Source organism: Pogonomyrmex barbatus, unplaced genomic scaffold (genome assembly GCF_055798465.1).
Source record: "Pogonomyrmex barbatus isolate J1 unplaced genomic scaffold, ASM5579846v1 scaffold20, whole genome shotgun sequence".
In the NCBI taxonomy this organism is placed as follows: Eukaryota; Metazoa; Arthropoda; class Insecta; order Hymenoptera; family Formicidae; genus Pogonomyrmex; species Pogonomyrmex barbatus.
The window spans coordinates 250,425-278,342 of record NW_028297117.1 but is presented as its reverse complement, the minus strand read 5'-3'; the positions used below and the strand labels follow the sequence as shown (position 1 = coordinate 278,342).

Here is a 27,918-nt window from a genome sequence, read left to right as displayed (position 1 = left end):
AATGTGGCAGAAAATCTAATCTGCTGTACTTCATAACAACTTTGATAACATCGAGTACACCAGAATTCTGATTTATTTGGCGTAATTTCATTATAATATGATAAGAAAAATAATCTACGTTAGCGCGCAACAAATCACCGATTGTTTTATGCTGCTGTGATTCCGCGATATTTTCAAGAGTTTGTACTCCAATATAGCTAATTAAACTGTTTCCACTGCCTAAAATTATTAATTTTTATTTTTTTGTTTAGAAAAAATTTTAAGCCATTACAGACGTACCTGCTCTTTCAATAATTAAATACAAGGTTTTTAAAAGATATCTATCATAACCGTGTTGTAAATTTTGTGCTATGTGGCCTAGTCCTTCTGTTAAGAGACAACACTGTATTATATTGCTCTGTGCCCGTATCAAAGGAGTATTCTCAGTTACTTCTATAGGTAAATACCATACTTCCTGTGTCGTATAAAAGTCTACGATTTCTTTATATAAATGTGAAACAGACGAATCTTTAACAGAAGCTGAAATAGAACAAATTGATATAAAATTTTATCTTCTGTAATGTTTCATTTTTTAAAGATATGCACTGCCTGTATCACCTAAGATCCAATTAAGTAGCAAATTCAGTTCCTTTCTGTGCTGTGGTGCATCTAGCATAAGTTCAAGAATAGTATCGATTAATATTCTAAAATCTCCAAATTCACCAAGTAATTTGCATATTGTAACAAGTTTCTCTTTACATAAACTATTCTTAATAAACTTAAATTGTCTCCATGAATTTGATCCATAAAAATATGCAGGATCATCTAAATCCTTTATATTTACTATTTGTAAAAGAGATACATTGTTACAATCTATAACCATAATGTATACAAGAGCTAGAAGCAATCTTTGATTGTGAGCTTGGGATCTCATAATATGAGGCAATCTTTGTTTTCCAAATAATCTTAAATAGCCGGCAAGTTGATTCAAATATACTAATTGTTCATCATCGTCTGAAAAGTATACAGATGAATATGTATTTTTATTTCTGTATTTATATTTTTAATAATTATGAAATAAAAATAGTTAAATATAATCAATAAAAAAATAATCTTACTTGATAGTCTAATACGTGTGGGCAATCTTGTAAGCAAGCTATAAAATTTATCTTCCAATAAATCGATTAATGGTTTCATATCATGATTTTGCATATAGTTTTCACTTAATGCACATAGTACACTGTGTGCTTTCTCGCTTACTTCTAAAGATTCATCTTCAGACAAGGAAATTAAATAATCTATTAATGCCATAACATTTCGTTTCATATTCCTATATAAAATAGATATATATTTATTCAGACGTTGCACAAATGTAAAAAAAAAATATATATATATATATATATATATAAAACAAAATCCTTTACCTGTGGCAATTTTCTAGAATAAGGCTAATACTATCTACTAATTCTCTCTTGACTTTGTAATGTGAATGGCTGGTAACTTTATCCAACAGTTGTATGCAAGCTTCAAGTTTAATAGCTACAGCTTCAAACCATTCCTTATTTCTTACACCTCCTTTTAAATTATGTTCTATGTCACACGTTTTATCATGACTCGAATCTTGTGATGTATCAGCGAATATATTGGCACTTTTTTCCATAAGTGATTCTATAGATAATATAGTATCTTCTTCGTCTTTATCATGTACGACAAGAGAAATTAATCTTCCCCATGCTCGAATCGCCATCTATAATATTCAATAAAATTTGTTATTAAATCATCTTTTTTGTTGGAATATATTAAAAATGATTCAATAGGTGTAAAAATATATTACCATTGTAACTTTATGATTCTGAACTTCATTTCCGATTGCTATTTCCTGTAATCCACTAACAATGCCAGGAAAAAATGCCATAATAGTATTTGCTACTTGATCTTGCATAATGATATCAGATTTGTCTACTTTATCATCAATATGACACAAGGCCATTACTGCATCTATTCCAGCTAATCTAATAATAATAAATTTAAATTAATCCAAATATACATAATTTATGTAATATATTTCACTATAAGAACAAAATAATCGGAACATGAATTTAATTCAATTGAAAATAAATTGTGCATTGCTTTTTCTTGAGAGATAAAAAATCTTCAAATAATAAATAAATATATAAAATATATAAATTTTAAAAATAGGTCTCAATCTCTAGAGTCAAAATTGGATAAGAGGCTTATTCAAATCTTTTTTCATAAAAAAAATCATATAATTAATTCAGTTTAAAAATTTTGTTTATGATTCTCTGCTTCATTTAAAGATTAATTTAAAATTATAATACACATTGAAATATTATGCATATAATATATATTGAAATACTATATAATAAAACACCATCTTTAATATATTGTTTCTTTAAACATTTACTTCACAGTAGATGATTTTTCAATCCTTGCGATTGTTAGACATAAAAGTATTCCTTGACCAAGTTTTAGTACATTTTCTTTAGTATAAAGCGATTCTATTACATCAGAAATACTTTGGTGAATAAGATCCTTAATACATAAAGCTGTTATTTCCTTAAGTTCTTCATGAAATAAAATTACTGCAAAATTAAAAAAAAATTACATTATCATTAATTCTTATTTTTTTCTATAAATTCTTTATTAGTCTAATTTATATACCTTGGTTTGGCTGATTCTTGTCAAAAATCTGAATCAACAGAGATCCATAAATTTCAAAAAAGATTTTTAATTTTGTAATTCTAGTTTTTCGTATTATAACTCTCATGGTCTTTATCAATTCTTCTTTTACATCTGTACTATATTGATATAATAATAAAAAAATATATTTTAAATTACAAGATAACAATCATATTCTAATAAATAAAGAAATTTCAATATTTAGAATAGATAAATCTAGTCTCTATGCTTTATTTAACAATAGTAAACATTACAATTATATCATTTTTTTGCTTCTATCACTAGCTCAAGATTTTTTGAAATTTTGACATATGACATATATTATACTTTGTGATATTTGATTTAAAATTTTTTTATAACTTTAGTATAAAGTATTTATAATCTTTGATAGCATAAATATATCTAACATTTAAAATTTAACAATTACAAAAACATTTTAAAATATATTTTAAATTATACTGCTTCACAAGTAATAATACATGCTATATGCCAAAACAAACTTTAAACTAAAACAAAAGCAAAAATATAATTAAAAATATAATTAAAAATAATTGCATCAAATATTTGTTGTTAGTTAAAAAAATAAAGTATTGAAATTGAGTTTAAATTATATTTATTCACTATGTTGAAATTTCTTTCATATGTATAATGCATAATATATTTATCACCATATGATTTATGTATAATAGATAATGGAAAATAAAAATCGCACATAATGTAAGTTATAATCAAGAATGCCACATTGAATTACCTCAAATTGCTTCGTAGAGCGGTAATAATTGGAATTAAGCAATATGTTGACAGATCTTGCATAGTTTCATCAGAAATGTTATCAGCTACCTTGGCGATTTTTTGTGCATGATTCTTACACGGATTTTTCATCAGATTGTCACAGCACGACTTCAGCTCGAGAAAAACTTGTATGTCACATCGATTCATCTCGATATTGATATAAAATACCACTTTTTTTCTAACCACGATACGTTCTTGAACATTTGCGCGCTTATGCATACAACGCATAACATGTTCCTTTGGCTGTGTTCCAAAATTCACTGCTAGACTGAAAATCTATAGTTCGCGTGACATATACTATACATTATCAGCGTTGATAGTAAATTTTGGAACATAGTCTTTCTTTTCTCCTGTAAGTGAATCTGATAGTTGCACACAAAACGCGGTAAAGCGGCAACGCGACAACGCGGCAACGCGGTAGCCAATTAATATAATTTCGTACATATCAGAAAAAAAGACGGTGATTACCTATCGTGCGTCCTGTATGCAACCAGCCTCAGTCAGAAATTAAGAATTGACCAATCACAAATTGAGTATAATAAGAATCTCGATTATGATTGGTCAATTCTTATTTTCTGACTTATGATCTATCACTTAGTCCCGGTCTATAGGTGATTTAAGCCTTAAGCCATAAGAAATGGACGAATCATAGTCAAAGAATGTTAGGAACGTTAGAAAATTAAGAGTTAATAGAAATGATGAATCAATTCCATTAAAATTACCTATTTCTTATCTATGGATAATTATTTACGTGTGTATTGAATTTAACTATATTTTAGGCGAGTTTTTTAATTCATCGATTAATAAATCGCATTATGCGCAAATGCAACTTTGTTCTATAAAAACAGCATTTGTTTTTCTTTTCCATTTCCTTTTATTTCGTTGAAATAATATTTTGACATGACCTTTTTTTTAATTTTTGTTATAATGCTTGCTACACTGTTAGATTTTGCAATTTAGCTCTTAAATAATTATATATATTATAATATAATTATAATATAATAAATTATAATATAATTATAATATAATTATTAAATATAATATATATAATATTAAATATAATATATAAATATAATATAATTATAATATAATTATTAAATCATTATTTCTTATCTATGGTGTAAGTATTTGTTTGGGTTTATCTATTTTTCATCTTGTAGAAGTAATATTATATCGTAAGACTTTTTTCTACATATTTGTTATAAAGCTCTGTACAAAAATTTCTATAGAATCAAATTTTGCAATTTAATTCTTAAAAATTTACGATAAATAAAAATATCTATACTTTATTGCACTTCATAGTGCAAATCTAATTGCACATCAAACAAATTATTTAATCTCGCTTTTTTTTAAATTGCTCTATAGAGACGTGCAGATAATGTTCCTGATTATAGATGTCGCAATTACATTGCAAATCTCTTAATATTTTAGTCGTGATGTGGATGAACAGGAATTCATCTAAACGGAGATGCATCTTTTCTCTACACACGAAGCGTGTCTTTGAATTATAAAAACAACAACAATTCAAATGATAATTAAAGATGCCGATTTCGGCACTGGATGTAAGAACGGTGAAATTAATTACTACCACGCAAGTAATAACTTCTGTATACGCTGTGGTGAAAGAATTAATAGAAAATGCAATCGACGCCGATGCGGATAACATCGAAATTAACCTTGTAAAGTCGAGTTTTATGTATTTTTATTTTTTTAAGGAAACATTTTATTCTTATTTACACGGTTTTTCTTTCCTTCAGACAGATAATGGTACATCTCTTATAGAAGTGAAAGACAATGGTTGTGGGATATCCAAAGAAGATGCACTATACATGGGATTACCTTCCTACACATCTAAAATATCAAGCTTTGAAGATCTAGGTAACATTTGCATATTTGGTTTATAACATTTTGTTTGACTAATGTCTATTTTTGTAATTTAGATTAATTTTAATCTCTAATTTACTTTTTATCTTTAATTCTAAAAATTAAAGAGATAATATATTAAACCAAACTTAAAATTTATGTATATTGATAGAAATGAATATAAAATATTTCTTGAATTATAGAATAATCATAATAATAAATTAAATTCTTGTATCTATATTGTCATTGTTTCTAGATACGTTACAAACATTTGGATTCAGAGGAGAGGCACTTAGCGCATTATGTGCAGTAGCAGAAGTTACTATTATAACAAAAACAGAAGAAGACAATGTTGGAATCTCATATATAATGGATCAAGATGGACAAATTGTAAAACAAGAACCCTGCCATAGAAGTACTGGTAAAAGATAATTTCTCAATTCTTAAAATTTTTAGAATATGTTGGAAAAATATATTGATCATAACACAATATTTTAATATATACATTTTAAGAAATACTGATGAAATGTATTAGGAACAACAGTACAAGTTAGAAATTTATTTAAGCAAGTATCTGTGAGGAGACAGATAATTACTAATACAAGAAAAGCTAATCAGATTATCAAATTATTAGAGGCATTACTGCAATGCTTTGGAATATGTAAACCGAACATACGAATTCAGTTCAGAGTAAACAACAATGTTTTATTTACAAAGCCAAGTTTAAATAATATCAAAGAAGCTGTGAATCATATACTTGGTAGAAAACTTATGTCTAACATGGAATGGGTTGAATCTAAGAATGCAGAAGTGAGTATATTAAATAGTTGAAAAATATTGGTATGCAACCAAGAGAAATATGTTCACAATTAGTAATTCATTTATTACATTATAATACATATTATCAATTTATATCTTGATGACTTTTCAGCTTTCTCTGCAATTAATGCTGCCTTCAAAAAATATGCAGAATTTATCAGATATTTTTCATCCTGATTTACGCTATATTTTTGTAAATAATAGGCCTATTAAGCATAAAAATCTTGAAAAGGTATGTTTCATTTATATGACTAAATATTATTATATTCAATGTCAAAAAAAAAATGGACTTTTTATATACATATACGCACATATATAATCTTATTACACATTATAAACTAAATCTATATTTATAATGAAATAATAAAAATACATATATTTTTACATATATAGCTAGTAAATAGTTTAATATTGGAACATTTTGGACAAGAGTCATCTAGGAAAAAAGTATTATTTCTTGTATATATTATTTTGAGTCCAATGGATATTGATGTCAATTTAGAACCAAATAAAGATGCAATTATGTTTAAAGATCAGGTAAGATTAAAGATTTAAATAACATTGTATCTTATATTAAATGAAGATGTATATTATATTGTTATTTATTTTATAAAGCACCAATATAGTAATGATGTAAATTACAATATAAAATATTTGGACTATGATTTTATTTTAAAGTTTTAAAAGTGTAAAATAAATTTATGTTGTGAATATTATAAATTATATAATTGATATTTTAGAACAAAGTCCTTAATATTATAGATAAATATATAAGAAAATTTTATGGACTTAAATCTGCGGAAGTCGCTGAACAAAACATATCTATTGACATGTCTACCTATGAAGATTATATACCCAATTTGAATGAGAATGTTGCCGATACTGAATGGCCTGCATGCAAAAAACGAAAAATACAAGAAAAAATTCAAGAAAAAGTTATTCAAAAAAATTTTATCGAAGATGATGCTATACTTATTAATTGTAATAATGGATATAAAAAATCTCCTCAAGATAAACAACTAAATGATAATCAAATTCATGATCAGCAGCATTACAGAGATGCATTGGCTATAACAACCAATATACAACCACCAAATTTGAGTGATTCTGATACGAATGATGCTTCCCCTGTTAAAATTTCATCTAATGATAAGGAGTCAGTATATAGAACATGATTTATACACAGATAAACATTGATAATAGAACATTGATAATATAGTTTTTAAAATATTTTTTATTTGTTCAATATATATTAATATTTATCAATATATTAATTAATGTAGCAATGTATATTCAAAAATTATAAATAATTACATAAATATTACTATTACTTATAAATATTACTATAAATTTATTGTCAGTTTTATATATATGTATATATGTATAAACAGAGCAAAAGAAGAATTAACCTTAAGTCAGTTACCTGTAGTAAACCTTGGTGAAGACTTTGATTCCATACAAGATATTAAAAATTGTAATATTTCCATGAATGAAAACACAAATAACTTAAATGGCATTCAGGAAAAAGAACAAGTTACATTAGAAACCTGGAGTAAAGGACATGTTACTGGACTAAAGGTAAAATATTTAAGATCTATAATATATTAATGAGAATTTAGGACATTTATTTATTTTTTTTAATTTAGTTTTGTCTTAGAATTATAATGCATTTAATATCGTATTTATCAAATAACAGGGTGGTACGGATATAAAATCTGATATTGCTATTGAGAGACAATTAAATAATAATTTAAATAATGAAATTGATGAAATACTAGAACCAGACAGAGCGCATGTTGATCATCACAATCTTCAATTTCTAAAACATGTTAGATTACAAAGTATGTATATTGTACTATTATTTAAATTTTTTATATTATTCAACTATATTATTCATATACATAATCATTATTATATAAAAGCGTATATAATTGCAAAATTTTTTATATAAATATTTAAAATTATTATTAATAAATATCTTATGTATCTTTAGTTGCAAAGGAAAATCCTACATTAACAGTAGCTCAAACTGCAAAAAAGATTACTGACTTTTGGAAACAATTATCATCCGAAGAGCGTGGTTATTATCGTGATGTTGCAAAAGAAGAAGAAAAACAGCGTCAGGAACATAAAAAAATTGAGAAAAAAATTGAAACAAATAAAGCAGGCTCAGAGAGAAATAAGAGCAGGCTCTTGCAGTTATTTGAAAAAATGAAAAATTTAAAAAATGAGAAGAAAGAAAAATTAAATATGAGAACAATAGTACCTTGGATCATTGATAGATCTAAAATAATCACTAGGTTGAACTTTAAATATAAGATTATTTAACATATATTTTATACGCTAAATGTACTTTATTGATGAATTTGCAGATCAAATATTGACAATGAACACATAATAGGTCAATTGACACCCAACTTATGGGTTGCTACAATTTGCGAACAAATATGGGTTGTAGATATTATTGGTTTAATTAAAGGTTTAAAAGTTACCGATACCGATGCAAATAAGGTATTTATTAAACTCATCGTTTTTTTTTTTACACAAATTATACTATGTGTGGGAATAAATGCTTATAAAATGATTCATTGCTATTGTTAATATTATTGTAGATTGATGCCAAGAAGATTGAACGTCTTCTCAAGCAATGGTTAGTAGAACGAGACGATATGTCAGTAATGCATTCTATATGCAAACGAGAAAAATTTAAATAATACCATGATTTATGTAAGATATTTTTTAAATTAATTTATTAACAACTTTATAATATTTTAATGTTACATTTTATAGATAATATGTTTAACATACGAAATAAACCTTGAATTAAATTTGAAGCGAAAATGTAATTTGTATAATTTTACGTAACTATATACAATAAATAAATTGTACAGAAATAATTGATATATGTACATGTATATAAATTATAGAATAGAAGTTATGACAAGCGAAAATTCTCATTCCCATGCGTATTTTGTTTCTTATTATTTAGTGCATTAATATTGTATAATATTATTCATATAATAAATTAACGAATAATATTATTCATATAATAAAAAATAAATTTTGTGAATTCTAAATTTTTTCAATTTTAGGTTTACTTACAAAATAATTTTATTGACATTGAATATTATATCAAATTAATTGAGAAAAAGATACATAAAAGCACTTTTGTTTTGTGACCAACTATATTTTTTCTGCCTTAAGATAACTTTGTCAAATTTTTAATTTATTTTAATTTAGATGTTAAATATTATTTGAATTATTATTTAACAGTAGAAGAGATATAAGATCAATGAAAACTGGCAATTTACATTTTCCGCTAAAAATATCAGGAGCGAAATCTCGATTCAAAATTATCGATTTTAAACGCGGGAAAAGTCGATACTCGATTTATCAGGTAGATGCTCCGGAATGCGCAGAATGAGTTACGAATTTATTTCAATTTATTCGAAACATCTTGATTTATAAAGATCCGTGGTTCTTGATTAAATCTCTCGCGTGTTATATACATAAGGATGTCTGTAAGTACGAAATTGTAATTTCATTTTTCTATTATTTAAAATTTATCCTCGAGATAACCTCACAATTTTTTTACAGGCGGCGAAACAGGTAAAGGATTACATACTTCGATCTTGAATTAATCATAGATTTTTACTCATTTTCCAAATCTTTTTTATAGCAACAAAATGTTGAGCATAAAGAGAAGAAAAGAAAAGAGAGTATTCTTGATCTTTCCAAGTATCTTGAAAAGAATATAAGAGTTAAATTTGCTGGAGGCAGAGAAGCGGAAGGTATACTCAAAGGTTATGATCCCTTACTCAATTTGGTACTCGACAATACAAAGGAGTATCTCAGAGGTGATGATTAATAATTTAATTACAATTATTAAATTTATCGTAAAAAATAATTATGGAATATGGATTCTTGAAATAGATGACCATTTTCATTTTGTACTCGATCTTTTATTTTGATTCTTCAAATTACTAAACTTCATATATAAAATCGAGTTGAAATCTTTCTAAGATGATCAAGATTAAGCTTGGAATTTACTGAATATAAGTTGATAGTTCACATATGAAGCCATTTAATTCATTGCAAATTATAACTTTACATTATATCCTTATATTACTTTATGTAATATAAGGATTTACTCAATTTCTTCATTTATATTTTAATTATTTTTGATAGTATTGCAAATTATAATACCACTTGTAATAACACTTTTAATGTGTAACTGATTTTCAGGAGTTTGCATATTTAAAAATATAATAGCTCTGAGTATAAAGTATTATTATTTATTATTATTAATATTATTATTAATATTATTATTAACATATCTATAATAGTATATTATTTTTATATTTATTATTATAGTTGGCAAAAGAAGTTATTTGTTTATATGTTATATATTAGATATCTATTCATTTCATTTTAATTCATTTCATGATAAAATGTTATATACAAAATATCTTATTTTAAACAAATAATGTATAGTTCAAATAACAGAAAAATATTTTGTTACAAACTTCTACTTTCAAAAGGGACATAAAATGATGATTAGTTACATGTCAAAAGCATATAAATTTTATCTTTTTTAAATAAAATTATATAAATTTTTATATCTAAATTGCTATTTATATATTCATTTCAATATTCTGTAAAAATATCAAAAAAATTTAAAATTTATTAAATATTTTATATTTAAATATATTATAAAATATGAACTTTATTATACATTTTGTATAATAAAGAATTAATATAATAAAGCAATTAAAATATAAAAACAACATTAAAAATATATTGTAAATTATAAATTTCTTTTTAATTGCAATCATGTTCTATTTTTAATAAATCTATTAAATAATTTTCTTAATATAGATCCGGATGATCCATATAAATTAAATCAGGACACTCGTATGCTGGGCTTAGTAGTGTGTAGAGGAACATCTGTAGTGCTCATCTGTCCTGTTGATGGTATGGAATCTATACAAAATCCATTTATACAGCAAGAAGGGTAAAAAAAAAATATCTTTACGTTTGATAATGTATAATACATTTGATATGTATAATGTCTTAAAAAACTACCTTATTTTTAAATACTGTTTCCATTTTTCTAATAAAGAAAATATAATTTATTTTACATTATGAATCGAGGAAACTTACATATATAGGAAATAAATGCGATTTTTTTATAAACATGTTTTTTACTTATGTTTACAATAAATAACACAATTGCCTCTCTAAATAAGGTACTGTGTGAACTCTTGATGATGTACAAATAACATGCAATAACATCTTACATTATTTTTATCATTTTCATTCAATTCCGAATTCGTTTCTTAGCCATGGATATTGTTTTGGGCATTCGAAACATGTATGTAAATACCTATATGATTTAAGCACTTTACTAGGTAATTTACAATTATTTGGCAAGTCACAGGCGACCTCGAATGGTTCAAAATGCTGCTTTGCGCATTGCCACGGTACAAATTTTTCGATTTCGTTTAGAGGTGTTGGCTTACGCATCCATTCCACAACCTGATGACTTGTGATGAAAAACACATCGTCCAAGCGAAGTAAGTCATCGATGAATTTCTAATGATATATGATGAAAACATTATTATTTATAATAAAACAGAGTAAAATTTATCAGATTAATTAAATCTATACAGAAGAACAGAAGAAAGTTATGATAATTTTAAACATTTCTCATTCTTTTAGTATTATAATTTTTAATGCTATAATTTTTAAAATAATATTTTATATATATAATATATATAATATATATTGATAAAGAATTTTCTATAAGCAGAATGAATATTATGAATAATTATATATTATAGGTAAATGTTACATCAAATAACTTTATATTAGTTGATAATAAGTATCATTAATAATGACAATCTTGTTACTTACATTAAATGCATAAAAATACATTGGATTTTGAAACCACGATGCATGAATATGTAGGCCGAAAGGTGCGCGATTGGTCAGATAATGCCTTTTAAAGTTCAACATCAATATTTTATATATCTCTTCGTCAGATAAATCAGAGGGACATGAATCTACTGTACTGCACGTGTAATCCTGAAAAGAAAAATTTTGAAATAAATATAAAACAATATTGTAAATATCGGAAATAAATCAGAAATAAAATATCTAGTCTAATATTTTTTGATATATTGTTTATAAATATTATTTTTATAAAAGAAAGGTGAAAAATAGAGCAATCACAGATGAAGCTATAAAAGAAGTATTTTAAAATATTTTGATCTTTTACATTGATTTTTTACACAGATTGCCTTTAGTATAAAAAATGCAAAGTAATAATTGAGAAATATTAATGTAAAAAGAAAATATATTTATTATATACATATATAATTACTAGAATTGCTCATAAAGATTTAAAATATGAGATATATCTGAATATGGAATTCAAAAAATTATATTTTCTTTTTTCATATATTGAATATTTTTTTTTATATTCTAATTTTAGCTATAATGGGATACATTTTTGAATGTTAATTATTCATTGTTCACTTACGTTTGCTAAAAGTTGATTTAGAGGTAGTTCCCAGATATTCGGGTAAGAACGGGTAGGACAGAGCTGTCCTGCACGAACACATGAGTGTGGCAGTTTGTAATCAAGTGTGTAGGGCCAAAAAGGTGGATAAGAAAAAGGTGCAATAATCGAGGAGTCATAAACGAAACCAAATTCAGACATCATTAGAAATTGACGATTCCATCCGATTTGTAGGAAGGGCGCCCTTATTCCTACGATACATAATATTATTTTATAATAAATTTTTTTACACATGTTCAAACAGAACTATATTGTATTAAAGAAAAATACATGCTTGACATTTGTTATAATTAAATTAATAATTGAAATTTATATTTCTACATGAAAATCTAATAATTTTGATGTAAATCTTATCAGTAATCTAATCTAAATCTTTTCAATCTTTTCGTTGCATCAAACTGAAGATGAGATTTTTACCTTTGATATCGCCGATATGAACTGCTGCATATTTTTTGATGATGTTAGCTATTCCGACCATTTCATCAAACCAGTCTTCAATTGTTGCATTCTTTGACCACCATTCTTCCGGTCCACGATGTCTAAGAAATAATCTTCGATTTATTTTAGACATCAAATCAAATAATCTTTAATGTTTTTGCTTATTATATTTCTCTTTTTTCTTTAAAATTATTTTTAAAATACTCACGTAACGGAATGTGCAGCTATTTCGTGACCAGTGTTCCACAAATATTGTACATCTCTATAATTCGTATACTGATGACTAATATAGAAAGTACCTTTTATAGGACAACCATTAGGATTTTTTCTATTATCCGTAAAAATTTCTATAAATAATGAAATAATTATATCATAATTATATTATATTATAATATAATTATATTATATTATATTATAATTATATTTTATTATTTCTTTTTCCTTGCTAAAAAATATAAAACGAAGAAAATTATTATTAATCATGTGAAATGATCCTTTCGCAAAGATAACTTTTAAATTCAAGGAATTGAGTTTTCTGAATATAAGTTTGAAACGTTCTCCAGAATGACGAGCCGCTATTGATGATGATGATCAATTTTAGAGATTTCGGAATAGAGTTTTTATGTCGGATGGACGCATGATCCTTTGCGTTAATTATTAAAAATTTAATAAAGCTCTTAGGTGTTTGCTTTCTTAAATAATATTTTTTTTATTCCATATGAATCTTTCGGCTAGTGGCCAAGTGAATTCGCGTGGCAATATTTTGCAATAATATTTTTAAACAATATTGCGTTGACATAAGTTATTGCAGATTTATTTAAATTTTTGAAATAAAAAAAAAATGAAAAAAAGGGTAAATGTAAAAATATAACTTCTTAACTTACTTGAATAGAGTTCAAAATTTTCATCATTTACAGCGTCATCAAAAGTGATTGTTATCATTTGTGGAGTGACGAGTGCACTAAGATTTCCTGGAATTTGAGTCCCATCTTTAGAACACCAACAATTTGGTAATTGACATTTTTCCATGTCACAAACTGGCGCGGCATTAATATCATGCCTCATGTCTATAACAGATCGATGTTTTTATTGATTGATGTATATTGTAAGAATTATTATTTCATCTTTATGTTAAGATCGAAAATAAAACTATTATTTTTTATATTTTTTTTATTTAGGAGTGAAAACACATTCTATGAATGAGATTCAAAATGTTTAACGACATAATATATAATTTGGAAAATTATAAGATACCAAACTTTCTTCTTATCATTATTTCTTATGTATCCACAAAACGTACCAATTTTGATTTTTCGATCATTTTTTTTAATTTTTCGGTATTTGAATGTTACTGTGATATTAAATTTTATATCAGATTTTAATAAAACTGCCTACAAATGAGAAACATTTTTAAATTACGTGCGCATGTGTACAGAAAATGGAGATTTTTTTTTTATATTATTTTTTTACATTAACTTTTGTTAAAGAAAAATTAATTCCAAATTTGTAGACAAATCTATTGTTTGAAATATATGTGCATTTTATGTGAGTGTAGGTATGTAAAGAATTTTATATATAAATCAAAATTTCGATATATTTCAAACATTCTTTGCATTTCTTACCACACCATCCTTCATCGGAACCGTCAGGACAATCGACGCTTCCATCGCAGAAATATAGAGCTGGAAGACATGTGCCATCTCCGCAAGCCAAACTTTCCTCGTCACACTCTCCATTTTTAAGTAGCGGCTTTGCTGGTTGGGTATCTACGAGAAACTTTGAAAATTTCACATCACCATTCGGTACATAGCAATTATATTTCTTTACCCTACAAAAATATTTCATAAAGCTGCATGAGTTTAAAAAATTCCTATCTTTTACGAAAAAGACGATACATATACGATAACAATTATTGTGTGTATATATACGTATGTTATATTGTTGCATACATTTTATCTAAAATAAAAAATATTGTAAATCTGTGGTTTCGGTATTGTATTTGTAATAAATATCTATTTATATTAAGTAATTTAAGACTAATACTATAACAAATGTATTTCAATTTATAATGAAATTCCAATTCAATGTTTACAAAGAAAAAAATAAGATTAACTTGTCATCGCCGTATGATTTTCCGGGTGAAAGTATTGCGTGTATAACACTCGATCGCTTTCTTAAGAGTAGAAATCGGCATAAGGTTTGCCGGCATTCATTCTTGTTTGTCTCTTGGGCCTTGTCAGTCTCGCGCTCGCGTTTAGTAAACTTAGCATAAACCTGAAGTATACCTGAAGTTACATCGCAGTTATCGACGTTTGTCTTAAAATCACAAATCTGTCTGGAAACGTCAAAGAGAAGTCCTTGCGAACACTTGAATTCGAACACTTCATTGTCTAAAACATGATTTAAAATAATATAAATTAATATAACATAAATTACGTTTTCTTCAGATTTTACATCCAAGTAAATGTAATGAGATTTTTCATGATAACTTAATGAACATAATAAAAATATATAACGAATAATATGAAATGATAAAAATGATAAAAATAATTGTAAAAATACGTGAAATAATAAATATGATAAAAAATATATAGTATATATCATATTTTAATATGTGAATTTAATATGTGACAATTTATTTAATATTACATTGATCATGATACTTGCAAATATTGTTTTCTTGAGTCTTTAGACATTAAAAGTTTACAAATAAAAGAACAATGAAATTTTTAAGTTGTTATTAAAAAATGTTGCAATGTTTGCAATGAATAATGACAGCATCTCATATATCAATGATTTTTTAATGTGTGTAAACTTGTACAAAAATATGACACATCTGAAAATATAACTTAATACATAATACATAATACATAATACATAATACATAATACATAAAAATGTTGTATTCTTTAAATTTCCTTATTGAATCGAAATAAAATATTGTAAAAATACTGTCATTTTTTCTAATTTTAATTTTAAATACAAATAGATAATTAATTCACTGACAAATTTAATTGTTTAAATAAATTTTTCATATAATTTAGAATTACCTAAACAGAGGAAATATTTAGCACATTCTATAGGTGACCAGACACTATGCGATGGTGCATTCGGATTACGATAGAACTTGTTGTCGTCTATACAAGGAACTTCTCCGGATTTTCCTTTCTCCGCCAGAGTGTTCGCTGAAAACATCACGACGTAGAGGTATGAGTCGTGACCCACATTTTCCTTGTTTCTAGATTAAAAAATGAATAAATTTTTTCTACAAATTAATAAATAATAAACATAAATTGTTCGTTAAAATTTTTATCACACGTATAAATATTGAAAATTCTAATAATTTATAACATTTTATTATTTTTAATTATTATTTAATTTAATTATTACACACACACACACACACACACACACACACACACACACACACACACACATCTCATTACAAATATATTTATAGTGATAAATAGTGAAATTAATAAAGAGCACAAATATATAAAAAATATGCATTTTATACTTTTATATATATATATATATATATATATAAGTATAAAATGCATATTTTTTATATATTTGTGCTCTTTATTAATTTCACTATTATATATATATATATATAAGTATAAAATGCATATTTTTTTATATATTTGTGCTCATTAATGAAACCAGACAAAAGTAGTATCAATTGATTGTAAAATTTATTTCTAACACAACAATTTTTTAATAAAGATGACAGTTTATTATTTCACTTATTTAACAGTCTTTTTATACATTTTTTTATTTAAATTTTTTTAACACTTTTCGGCAATATTTTAAGGCATTTAATTATCTTTTTATATATTTAACTTCAAAATATTTTAATAGATTTTTGAATTAAATATATTAAAATAAGAAAAGATTATTAGAGAAAGAAATTATAAAAACAAATAATCTTTTATAAAAAATTAATAGCAGATTTCCAGATCAGAAACAAATTCCTTTATATTTATAATTAAAGGACAAGATATATATAAGATATTCAATTACAATTTAAAAGAAATGTTTACCTTTTATTGAAATAAATGAAAAATTATTTTTAAGGAATGAATTCTATCAGAGATTGAAATAATTTCAATATCTCATGGCTATAGGATTATCTTTAGACGCATAATACTTTCACGTTCCGTTTGACTGTTCAGATATCTGTGGCATACAACGTATACTTGGTCGAAGAGAAATCTCACGCGATTAGCGCCATCGTTTTCACCTGAATGCAAAAACGGAAGTGAAACTTTCGGCGCGCGTTATCGTTCAAAACAAAAAACAAACTACCAAATCTAATCTGCATTTTTTTCATTCCATTTATATTTTGTTTCATACAACTGGTCAATTAAATTTGAATTTGATATAACATAATAATTTTTAACACGAGACAGTCCAGTTGAGTAAAAGAAGGAGTGTTATGTATTAACTTTATATGCAAAACTTTTATTTTTTAAAAATCATTAATGTCTATATTCTCTTCAGCAATAATATATCTAGTATAATAAATTGTCATGCTAGCAGATTAGTAGTAATTTTTTTAATCGAATATCTAGCATATTCGCATCTGCGTCTACATTGAGCTAATATTAATAAAATCTGCTGACGTGATCTGACAACAAATTGTCAGCAAAAATCGCGCAGATTCGATGCTTTCGACAGATTTTGCAATTTCTATCGCTAATCTGCAGCAAACTAGCAAATATATCAAAATCAGTTCGATTTCTGTCATTAATTTGCCATTACATCTTATTAATAAATTTTTTTTATATTTCTATCATTTTACTAAGGATATTGCATATGCCAAATCTTGTATCAAATCGATAAGATTCATTTAGTAAAATTTGTAGCAAATGTTTTGCAGAATCTGTTTTCAGACTTGGCTGATTGAGATAGTTCTCTTAAGGACAATTTTTTTAATTACATAAAAAATAAATTACTTTGTGTTTAAATTTATTCATATTTTCTCTATGTAGAAATATATTTGTATTGCATTTGTATTTTGTATTTTCACACTAATATGAAAAAAGGGAGAAAAAAATTTATATAGCTAGATTATTTAAATTCTAGATCCATATACATTTATATTCCTTTTAACTTAAATAAAACATTTTTAAGATAATATACATATATATATATATATATATAATAAAATATATATATATATATATATTTGTAATATTTAAATTAATAAATTATTTAGATCATTTTATAAAAGTTTTTTCTATAAATTATAAACGAATAATTTTTATCTTTTTGCAAAAATCGAAAGTAGAATATACCATATTATATTCGATATCTTGATAAAAAATAAATATTGGAAAAAGCAATATTTTCTAAACTTCTACCATAATCTAAAGTTATATACATTACAAGTTAACAAATGTTGACACACACACACATACACACCACACACACACACACACACACACACACACACACACACACACACACACACACACACACACACCATACGCGTATATGTGTGTATGTATGTATATGTATACACAAGATAAAAAAATAAGAATATTAGAAAGATATATCGATTTATCCCCATGGCGACTGCTATTGATAAATAATTGATAATTAATAATAATGCTTATGAATAATAGAATAATCCTTATTAATATTTTATAAAAATACGTAATAAATTTGCTTCATATAATAATTATAATTCATCGTAGCAACATTGCAATATTCTTACAACGTGCTATGGAATACATTTTTTTCAAAAATATACGCAACTATTTATCTCGTATATCAACACATAACTCAAGAAGAGACTTTGATCGACGTTTCATAAACAAGTTGGCGCGATTTGAAATGAAAAAAAGACGTGGATTCGTGAACACTTCTGAAATTGCGAAACTCACCGGAAACGGCGAGCAGCGTGATTAATATAAAACGAAGCCTCGACCACATGTCGATCTTTCGCGCGCGGATTCGTACGGCGGTTCCACGCGCGACAGCTCGCACTTTCAAACTGACAGCCGTACCTACGAAAGCATGCCTTATATGACGAGTACCCGTTTCATCGCGCTTAATCGCGCGGATCTCTTTCAGACCGGCTATTTTCACTCGTCTCTAACGATCGCGATACACCTATTTCTAATGTCACATAAACGCTTGATGATACATTCTCCAATTCGAAGTCGATCAACGAAAACATCGAGTCATTATTGTCGACTTGCAATATTACATATTAGCACCTCTACATAGCTTTAAATTCAAATACTACAAAATAAAATCTATTTAAAATTAATTAAAAATATAATTTCGTTGTCTATCTCTGCACTTTTAAAACTTAATAGTTTGTAAGATTTTTATTTTTAATCGTTAATTTTTAAGAAAGTATCACCTGGCTATTTCTATTTCTATTTCTATCTTCAATTGAAAAAATTATTCAAGATACTAAAGATACTAAAGATTTTATCTGCCTGTTGTTATTTATAAATAAAGTATTTGAAATAATCTATAATATAATTAAATTCTTGTTTAAATTGTATAACGTTTATAAAACACGAGGTTAGAACAAGATGAACTTTCCAAGACTACATAATTGGAATGCAATGTTAGAACTAATTGTATTTATAATTTATGAGCAACCTTTCGGCTTACAAACACTTGGAAGAATTTCAACTACTAAACTAACTAAAACTCAAGATCAAGTTTAACGGATTTCTCAAGATAAAACTGGCAGTTTTAATTACCTATAAAATCTGCTAGGAGACTTGGATTAAGTACCGGTATAACGGTAACCACATGTAATCACATTGATCGACTTCCTTCTTTCATTTTTTTTTTGTATGAACATATTATTCTTGTATGAGAGAGGAGAATATATGTATACAAGTAGAATGAAAGGATTCTCTTTATTGAATATTTATTTTTGAGTATTTATTATCAATAAAATTGTAATTTGTTAAAAAAAACTTTTATTTTTATACGCCAACAATTTAAGAAATTTTTCTTTACTTTAACAATTTATTTTTATTTTTATTGTGCTTATGAGAAATGCATTGTAAAACCAATTTTTCCACAAATTAAATATATAAAAATCTCTTAATATATAAAAAAATAAACATATCTTTAAAATATATCAATTTCAAACAAAATCAAAATTTAAATCAAAATGTTTAATCATAGCGGAACAATAAACGTTATTTTTGGATATTTAGCCTCGGAGGAATGTTGAGAGTCATAACGTGTAAACAATATTCTACTGATCCGACTGATGAAATGCGATCACAATGCTGATGATTACAAAGAGGAGTCGTTTGCATGATATACACTTCGGACACAAAGAGTAAATTATGCGACACTGAGACACCTTCGAAAAGCGACGATGACTCGCGCTAATTAATTATCTCTCGGAGAGATGAATTGCGCATTCATCACTCTTACGTTTACATAGTTGGAAGAGAATCTAAACGATCGTAATTATTGCCGGATTGGCTGTTTGCCAAATGACCGTAAGCTCATGTAATCGTGGAAAATCCGTCATGATTTGATTTGACAGTCTGTTATAATTTGCTGTGTAAGTTAATCGGAAAATTTTTATATTTTTAATAGAATAAATTTCTAATGGATTATTTCGATGTGCATCGTGGCTATAAGAAATAGATTTATCTTTGAAACTTTGATGATTAGTGACAAATCATAAAAATACATTTTTAATGTATTCAGAATTAATCTTTAATTGGCAAAAATTTTGTATTAAATAATTGAAATCAAAATTCAAAGATTTTGTGAAACTATATTCTTTCTCTAGGAAAACGAATAGACAATACAATTTATATTCTATATTAATTTAAAAAAATATTTTTTTTTATAAAAATTTCATAGTGTTAATCTTCAATATTAATCTTTGTTAAATTTTATGCAAAAATATATAATATCTTTGCAAAAATATATAATATCTTTGCAATTTACATAAATTTTAGAACTAATATGTAAAATACATAATAAAAAATTTTATATTTATAAAACTTTATATTATTAGAGTGATAATTATTGTCAAATAATCATCACTCTCAAATAATACTATACTATACTATAAAATTAATTATTAATACTATACTACAATTAATACTATTAATACAATTAATACTATACTATAAAATTAATTATAAAAATGTAATTTGGAATAATGAAAAGTTGTGAAAAAAATAACAAAATCTTCATGGAGATCTAATCGAATTTTGAGTGAGAAAGAGTAAATTTCAAACTAGTCACATAATTTGTATATGTTCTCTTATTGTATGTATAAAATCATGACTATATTTGCTCTTACATCGCATTGTAGTCATAATAATGAAGTGAGATGAGAGCAAAAAATATTATACAACAGCACGTTTACATCCTAAATACAATTTTCCAAGAATTACTTCACTTTCCTAGACATCATGACTGCGCCATCATTTCTGAACAGTTATAGTTTAACAAACTAAAAACATGATTAGAACATACGTACATGTACAAAAAAGTCTAAAAATCTAAGAAACTTCTAAAAAGAAGCTAAAGATTTTCTTTCATAATTTAAAATCCAATTTGTTCACTCCATCTTATCTTCTTGTTATCATATATGTTTCAATTTTTGTAACAAATGTACTATGGACTGCGATGTAAAATGTATATCTTACCGCACTGAAGATGTTTGAAGACATCACTGAAATGTACAAATAACTTGCAATTCTGACACATGAGCTTATTTACGCGTTATCGGCAACAAAGAGCGTGATCACGCGTGTCTCATGTCGTGACAAGATCACTGTGTCCACCGAGGACGGACCATGTACGAAAATACATTTACGTGGAGCAAGAAGATAAATCGAGGTGGCGGCGAAAAGCAGTCGAGTTGCTTCGTTGACCTCCGTTCAAATTAGCATAATGTCGCGAAGAGAAAACACCGACAGCGAAAAACTGGCCGACACATAGTGCGGCGTTTTCCCAAAAGCATGAACAAATATAAAGTTATACAAATTTCACGTTTCTATCACTAATTTGATTCATAAATCATCTATATTATTCGATGTATAAACGTTTGGAAATTAATCTATTGTGATTGTATATCATTTATCCGTTCAAAATTTAAGTTTATCCCGAACAGCGAATATGCGAGTACATATTACTTTTCTCTCGTTTTATTTTTAAATAAGAAATTTTATTTTTGTTCACATATTTGTTTCTTTCTCGTTTCTTCAAATGTCCTGTCACTGTACGATATTTCGTCCCTTGAAGCTCGTGGTTGTCTCACGGAGATAATTGCCAAAAGCTTGAGAAAATGTACGTGTCTCCTCAACTATGTCACCATGCGACACAGCACGAGAAAAGTTCTCGGTTGAGTCCGATTTCAGCTTCAGTTAAATTCGGACTGCACTAATATGTAGGCCGGTTCATTTAAGATTTAGGTTTGCGGCCGTCAATGGGAATTAGAAGGGTGGAAATAGAGTTATATTTTATTTCACGATGTATACGATACAAACGTTAAAGAAACGTTAGTAAATAATTAATAATTTTTCCCACATTAAAGGAAATATTTCCAAAAAAATCAAGAGAAAAGATTGAGTTAATAAATTGATAATTGATTTTCTATTCAAATTTTAAATTATATTCTACGTGTTTTTTATCTCGCGATCAGAATTGCTCAAAATTGCTGAAAATCTTTCAGATTATATTTTGCTACATGTGCTATACAGAAAAGTAGTTATAATGAAAAAACAAAATGTGCAAGCGTAGACACTTGACAATAAGAGCGGGAATATAATTACTGAAAAAAGAAATTTTAAAATTTATTCTTCATCTTAAAATTTTCTTTTTCTTCTTCCATATTTTGACATAAAAAAAAAACGATATATATAAATATATTATTTTTTTCGATAAACTTACATTTTTAAAAAAGCTGCATAGTCGACTGCTGCAGATCATTATGCCGACTATTTTTATATATGTAAGAATTGTTTTGCTGAAGTATTTGAAAATTTGGCCAAATCTGAAAAAATTTTGATTTTAAAATAATTGTGCATCAAAATAATAGAACACTTAAGCATAATGATAATAATAATTGTTCTACTCTAACAATCAATTTGAATATCCTTCAAGATTATAATATATATTTTTTAATATATTTTGATGGTCTAATATATTTTGATGGTCTAGAAAAATTATTTCCAGATCTGACTAAATTTTTAGATACAGGAAACTTTTAGGTTTTTTTCTATAAAAGTTTCTTACATGATTTTATTTATTTTTTTTATGCTATTAATTTATGTCAATTTATAATTGTTATTTTTACAAAATATTGTAAAAGGCAATAAAATATTTTTAAACAGACACAGATGTTTGCTATGATGGGAAACTTATATACTTTGCATATCTTTTCTTTTTTAAGTGAATTCCTTATTCCAATGTCTACTTACTTTATAATGTTTTATGCATAATGAGAGACAAAATTACACGAACAAAATTATATAAATAAAATACATAGCTTTTTTTTAAATAAATATGTATGTTACAAATTAAGAATTTTTTTTCTTAGTAGCAATTATATGTTTTCTTTCCACAGATGATAGAGAAACAAATATTTTATTTAAGAATTTGTCATATTTAGATAGATGAAAGTTTCTATCTAAGGAACATCAGAGAAATGAATGAATCTAAGATTTTGTAGAGTAAATTCTATAAATGGAGATATGTTTCTGATAACAATTTCATCTCTGTCGTTATCTTCGTCATCATCATCATCATCATCATCATCATCATCATCATCATCATCATCATCATCATCATCATCGTCATCATCATCACCACCACCACCACCATCACCACCACTACCATCACCACCACCACTACCACCACCACCATCATCATCATCATCATCATCATCATCGTCATCGTCATCATCATCGTCATCGTCATCATCATCGTCATCATCATCATCATCGTCATCAGCATCATCATCGTCACCATCACCATCACTACCAGCATTTGAAATTTTTTTCTATACGGCCTTTGTACCCTTCACTCAGAGGGGATAGCCTAAGTATAGACCCGGTGAGACTCCGGCCGAGTTCAGTGTGAAATCATCATCCTCTAGAATCACTTTCTTCGCGCCGGACGTGTATTTCCGCATGGAAGTTCCGTCGCATGCCACGGTTTTAACTAACAAGAAATAAAGAGTTCGTCGTGTGATTCAAAGATTGTTTTCGCTTTCTCGGATCTAGGAACTTTGCAGAAGAAAAATAATCTGAGACAAAACAATCTGAGAGAGAAAGAGTATCACAATTACGATGGCGTACAGCTGGGATAATCGTGTTAACTTCATAGTGAAATTTTTGTATGGTTAGTAAACGCGAAAGATATTGCAAGGATGGTCGAGGTAGATTCAAAGCAGAGAAAGACAATTAGAAAGATGATAAAGAAGCAATACGCTATGAAATTTTGATATCATGAAAAAAATAGATTATGAAATTTATATATATAAAACATTTACTTTGAAATAGATCATTTTATTTTATTTTTCATTTTATTAAATAATGAAATATATCCTGTTTTGGATGTGCATCGTACCAATACATCCCCTTGCATTGTCTTACATTCTCTATATGTTTTTCCTTTATATGTGTTTGATTATGTGTAGATTATAAATTACGTAGTAATAATTCACGTGGTTAATACTCAGGGTATCTCACTCTCATTATAAATGTCACACAAAATAATAGCAGAACAGCAAGTCAGAAGTGTTGAAAAAGAAAATATAAAATGTAACGTTTTTTATTATTTTTTACATAAAATATAAAGATAATTAAAAAAAAATATCTTTTTTTAAATAGTAATATAATAATAATATTTGTACTTATGTCTTTCTTATGTTTGTGATGTTTTAAATAAAAAATATTTCTTGTATAGAAATTAATTGCATTATTTAATATTTTTTTATATGAAATGACAGATAGTTTTTAATACATAAAAGCATTTACATAAAAATTACATAATTTCTATATAAAAGAAAGGACAATTGCATAAAAAAGGAGAATCATTTATCGAGTTTTTTGTAAGCTAGTCGTTAAAAACAACATGCTGCGAAATATTTCATATTTTGTTAGATTACATTATATATAATTACATCTTAATAGAATATTATTTTGCGAAATATAGATTTTTTTTAATTTTATCTAAATAATTTCATAAAAATTCTATAACTAAAATCTATAATTAAATTTCTAACTGAAAAAACTAATCTATATAAAAAGAAACATGTATATCTTATTTAAAAAAATAAAATAATATTTAAAAAATCTTAAAAAGTTAAAGAAAATATGTTTCTTTCAAAGATTCAAAGTATATAATCATTATTATTCTAATAAATAACAAAGAAATTTCCTATTATATTCTTTTTCTTTATTTTTAAGCAATAATTTTATATGGTTTCATTTGTGAGACATCCTGCTATTGTTCCATCGGAAATAAAAATTTTTAATATAAGACGTGTTATTTAAAATATAATATAGGAATACATAAGCAGTTTGGTTAAAAAAAAATCGATTGTGACTACAATTGATCAGGAATTATTCAACATAAAAATAATGCGGTAAAAATGGGACATTCCATTCATAAAAGTCCATAGACCAAATAAGTGCTCTTAGTGAGAGGAACATCCTGTATAACTGCAGATATTGATAACAACGGATATTTGGACAAGCACGATTTCGAGTGTATGGCACTGAAAATGACGCTGATTGAAGGCAAGGGCGAATTCAATTACAATCGATACCAAGAAAATCTTCATATTATGCTCTCCTTGTGGGAGGAAATAGCCGATTTGGCAGATTTTGATAAGGTATGTTATAAGACATTGTTTCTATATTACAAAACAACCGGCTATCTTTCTTGGCACAATTTAGATCTTGCCCCGGTTTCAAATTTGTCGGATTCTTTAGGCGCTCATGACTGTAACTCGAGATCATCCGTCTTTGTAGTTTCTTGCATTCCAATATAATTATCTTATAGCAGTTTATTAAAAATTTAATAAGAATTTTATAAATATACAAATAAACAGTTAATTAATTAACTGTTAATTTTAACATTATTATATTATTAATTTAATTTATTATTGATCCAATTAGTTTTAATTAATTATTGTAATAAGTTAACAGTTAATAATTATTTAATTAATTTCAAATTTGTTTTACATTCAAGAAAACATATATTTATAAAAAATTTATAAATATATTCTCAATAATTATGCTAAAATCATTTAAAATTGGATAATTTTTATATGGATTTCAAGTAAATTATTATTTTATCTTTTGATAAAAAACAATATTATTTACATAAATTTCGCCAACTCTTAACTTATGTTTAACTTATGTTAAATTTGGCTTTTCGTAAATATTTAAAAAATATCACAAATATTTTTCTCAATTTACTAATAAATAATAATTCTTAATCTCAGAGATTTTAATAAATAATAAAACACAATTATACCGCATCATAAAATATCCATTCTATTTTATATTAGCACAAAAAAATGTTAATCCTTTATTATATATTAAAAGAAATGTATTAAAAAATGTTCTATTTATGTATTATTCTTATTATTTATGTATTATTCTTTTCTTCAGGATGGCGTAGTAACGATAGAAGAATTTAAGAGGGCCGTGCAAAATAGCTGTGTTGGGCGTTCTTATAATGATTTTCCTCAAGCTATGAAGATGTTTATCGATAGCCATTTCAAGATATTGGACATGAATGGTATTATATTTTTATAAATGTAGGAAACATACACATCAAATAATAAATAAACGATATAATTAATTTTCTGCAAAATCAACAAAACAAAAATTGATAAAATCATTTTTTAAAATGAATTTTTTATTTTTATTTTTAACTAGAATTTCATTAAGATTATTTCATTAAGATTATTTTTGTAATCTTTGTTGCAGAGGATGGCGTAATTAATGCCGAAGAATTTCGATACGATTGTGTTTCAAGAATTGCCGTAGATAATGTAGATATCCTTGATAAAGCATATCAAAGTCTTTTAAACGTAAGTTACATCATTTACTTCATAATAAGAATTATGAAGAAATAATTCTCTTTTTTCCTTTTATACTGTTGATGTAAATAAATCAATCTTTGCTTGAAAGAATCAATGCTCTAAAGCAGTAAAATATAATAAATTAATTTTCAAATTTCACTTTGGAAAACATAGTCTTATTTTATAAGTAAATAAATAATGCTAATGTAATTATTTTATTATATATATATATATATATATATATATATATATATGTTATTTTACATGAATTTTTATTTTTTTGCAATTATTTAAAATTTAATAAAATATTTTAAATTCTCACATGCATACTTTTGAAGGATGTATATATATTTTTATAAAAAAATGATTGTTTTTTTGAAGTAATCATTATCTTAACAGGATGATGACAGAAGACGTGGTGGATTGACTTTATCACGTTATCAAGAATTATACGCGCAATTTCTCGGTAATCCTGACGATAATTGTCCAGCGATCTATCTTTTCGGACCAATAGGACAAGAGTCATAACTAAAATATTTACCATTACAAAGCAATATAAATTGTTGTATGTATATAAAAAGACACACAACACACAGATTTAATATCTATATTAATTCTTGTAAAAATTATTGTAATAAATCAGATATTTTATTGTAATAAAGAAAATTTTTGCATACTGTACTTTGTA

At 25.8% G+C, this 27,918-nt stretch overlaps 5 protein-coding genes across 16 annotated transcripts in view; 3 read left to right on the top strand and 2 right to left on the bottom strand.

Moving 5' to 3' along the window:
* Tti1 (Telo2 interacting protein 1) overlaps positions 1-3,717 on the bottom strand; it is a 5,416-nt gene extending 1,699 nt beyond the window's left edge. Inside the window, exons 1-9 of one of the 3 annotated variants that reach the window (XM_011631723.2) lie at positions 3,431-3,717; positions 2,662-2,798; positions 2,405-2,582; positions 1,814-1,991; positions 1,404-1,726; positions 1,098-1,309; positions 598-993; positions 280-519; positions 1-219 (exon numbers count right to left, since the gene is read on the bottom strand). The exon at positions 1-219 is cut by the window's left edge and continues 333 nt beyond it. In XM_011631723.2, the coding sequence (XP_011630025.2) occupies positions 1-219; positions 280-519; positions 598-993; positions 1,098-1,309; positions 1,404-1,726; positions 1,814-1,991; positions 2,405-2,582; positions 2,662-2,798; positions 3,431-3,699 (2,152 nt within the window). In that variant the 5' untranslated portion in view covers positions 3,700-3,717. The remainder of the gene's footprint in view (positions 220-279; positions 520-597; positions 994-1,097; positions 1,310-1,403; positions 1,727-1,813; positions 1,992-2,404; positions 2,583-2,661; positions 2,799-3,430) is intronic. The other 2 variants (XM_089077860.1, XM_089077861.1) reach the window with 2 other exon arrangements.
* Positions 3,718-4,813: 1,096 nt separating this feature from the next.
* LOC105422370 (uncharacterized) lies at positions 4,814-9,104 on the top strand. Of its 3 annotated transcripts, none has more exons than XM_011631721.3 (12): positions 4,814-5,150; positions 5,229-5,349; positions 5,591-5,755; positions 5,969-6,144; positions 6,266-6,385; positions 6,547-6,690; positions 6,894-7,309; positions 7,545-7,731; positions 7,850-7,994; positions 8,147-8,453; positions 8,526-8,664; positions 8,766-9,104. In XM_011631721.3, the coding sequence occupies exons 1-12, from the start codon at positions 5,013-5,015 to the stop codon at positions 8,865-8,867; spliced, it is 2,160 nt and encodes a 719-aa protein (XP_011630023.2). In that variant the 5' UTR covers positions 4,814-5,012; the 3' UTR covers positions 8,868-9,104. The 3 variants fall into 3 exon arrangements, with proteins under 3 accessions (XP_011630023.2, XP_011630022.2, XP_011630024.2); XM_011631720.3 differs by having other exon boundaries at positions 4,815-5,150; positions 5,870-6,144; XM_011631722.2 differs by having other exon boundaries at positions 5,008-5,150; positions 5,233-5,349; positions 5,870-6,144.
* A 403-nt stretch (positions 9,105-9,507) lies between these two features.
* On the top strand, positions 9,508-11,349 carry LSm7 (U6 snRNA-associated Sm-like protein LSm7). 2 transcript variants are annotated; one of them, XM_011631717.2, is made up of 4 exons: positions 9,508-9,674; positions 9,751-9,762; positions 9,833-10,010; positions 11,032-11,349. In XM_011631717.2, exons 1-4 carry the CDS (start codon positions 9,669-9,671, stop codon positions 11,169-11,171), a joined length of 336 nt encoding a protein of 111 aa, XP_011630019.1. In that variant the 5' UTR covers positions 9,508-9,668; the 3' UTR covers positions 11,172-11,349. The 2 variants fall into 2 exon arrangements, with proteins under 2 accessions (XP_011630019.1, XP_088933875.1); XM_089077749.1 differs by lacking the exon at positions 9,751-9,762 and having other exon boundaries at positions 9,509-9,674.
* On the bottom strand, positions 11,338-23,203 carry ChLD3 (Chitin and LDLR binding deacetylase 3). 4 transcript variants are annotated; one of them, XM_089077742.1, is made up of 10 exons: positions 21,835-23,203; positions 16,225-16,412; positions 15,460-15,564; positions 14,797-14,940; positions 14,059-14,241; positions 13,383-13,521; positions 13,154-13,275; positions 12,698-12,927; positions 12,070-12,240; positions 11,338-11,748 (listed from the first exon to the last, which is right to left on the bottom strand). In XM_089077742.1, exons 2-10 carry the CDS (start codon positions 16,367-16,369, stop codon positions 11,470-11,472), a joined length of 1,518 nt encoding a protein of 505 aa, XP_088933868.1. In that variant the 5' UTR covers positions 16,370-16,412; positions 21,835-23,203; the 3' UTR covers positions 11,338-11,469. The 4 variants fall into 4 exon arrangements, with proteins under 4 accessions (XP_088933868.1, XP_011630021.2, XP_011630020.2 ...); XM_011631719.3 differs by lacking the exon at positions 21,835-23,203 and adding an exon at positions 19,066-19,302; XM_011631718.3 differs by lacking the exon at positions 21,835-23,203 and adding an exon at positions 19,066-19,302 and having other exon boundaries at positions 16,225-16,359.
* Scp1 (Sarcoplasmic calcium-binding protein 1) lies at positions 11,592-27,911 on the top strand. Of its 4 annotated transcripts, none has more exons than XM_089077746.1 (5): positions 11,592-11,729; positions 25,864-26,030; positions 26,815-26,944; positions 27,136-27,239; positions 27,630-27,911. In XM_089077746.1, exons 1-5 carry the CDS (start codon positions 11,705-11,707, stop codon positions 27,756-27,758), a joined length of 555 nt encoding a protein of 184 aa, XP_088933872.1. In that variant the 5' UTR covers positions 11,592-11,704; the 3' UTR covers positions 27,759-27,911. The 4 variants fall into 4 exon arrangements, with proteins under 4 accessions (XP_088933872.1, XP_088933871.1, XP_088933874.1 ...); XM_089077745.1 differs by lacking the exon at positions 11,592-11,729 and adding an exon at positions 24,240-24,532; XM_089077748.1 differs by lacking the exon at positions 11,592-11,729 and adding an exon at positions 24,240-24,532 and having other exon boundaries at positions 25,756-26,030.
* Positions 27,912-27,918: the final 7 nt, after the last annotated feature.

Bases quoted from the DNA above. Each gene is read 5' to 3' on its own strand.
- LOC105422370 (XM_011631720.3), top strand. From the start codon at position 5,013: ATGCCGATTTCGGCACTGGATGTAAGAACGGTGAAATTAATTACTACC. The intron at 5,350-5,590 runs GTAACATTTGCA...CATTGTTTCTAG, and splicing joins ATCAAGCTTTGAAGATCTAG to ATACGTTACAAACATTTGGA. The intron at 6,691-6,893 runs GTAAGATTAAAG...TTGATATTTTAG, and splicing joins CAATTATGTTTAAAGATCAG to AACAAAGTCCTTAATATTAT.
- LSm7 (XM_011631717.2), top strand. The intron at 10,011-11,031 runs GTGATGATTAAT...TTCTTAATATAG, and splicing joins TACAAAGGAGTATCTCAGAG to ATCCGGATGATCCATATAAA.
- ChLD3 (XM_011631718.3), bottom strand. From the start codon at position 19,114: ATGTGGTCGAGGCTTCGTTTTATATTAATCACGCTGCTCGCCGTTTCC. The intron at 16,360-19,065 runs GTGAGTTTCGCA...TGATGTTTTCAG, and splicing joins CACGCTGCTCGCCGTTTCCG to CGAACACTCTGGCGGAGAAA. The intron at 13,276-13,382 runs GTGAGTATTTTA...ATTATTTCTTAG, and splicing joins ATAGCTGCACATTCCGTTAC to ACATCGTGGACCGGAAGAAT.
- Scp1 (XM_089077745.1), top strand. From the start codon at position 24,481: ATGGCGTACAGCTGGGATAATCGTGTTAACTTCATAGTGAAATTTTTG. The intron at 24,533-25,863 runs GTTAGTAAACGC...GTATAACTGCAG, and splicing joins CATAGTGAAATTTTTGTATG to ATATTGATAACAACGGATAT. The intron at 27,240-27,629 runs GTAAGTTACATC...TTATCTTAACAG, and splicing joins CATATCAAAGTCTTTTAAAC to GATGATGACAGAAGACGTGG.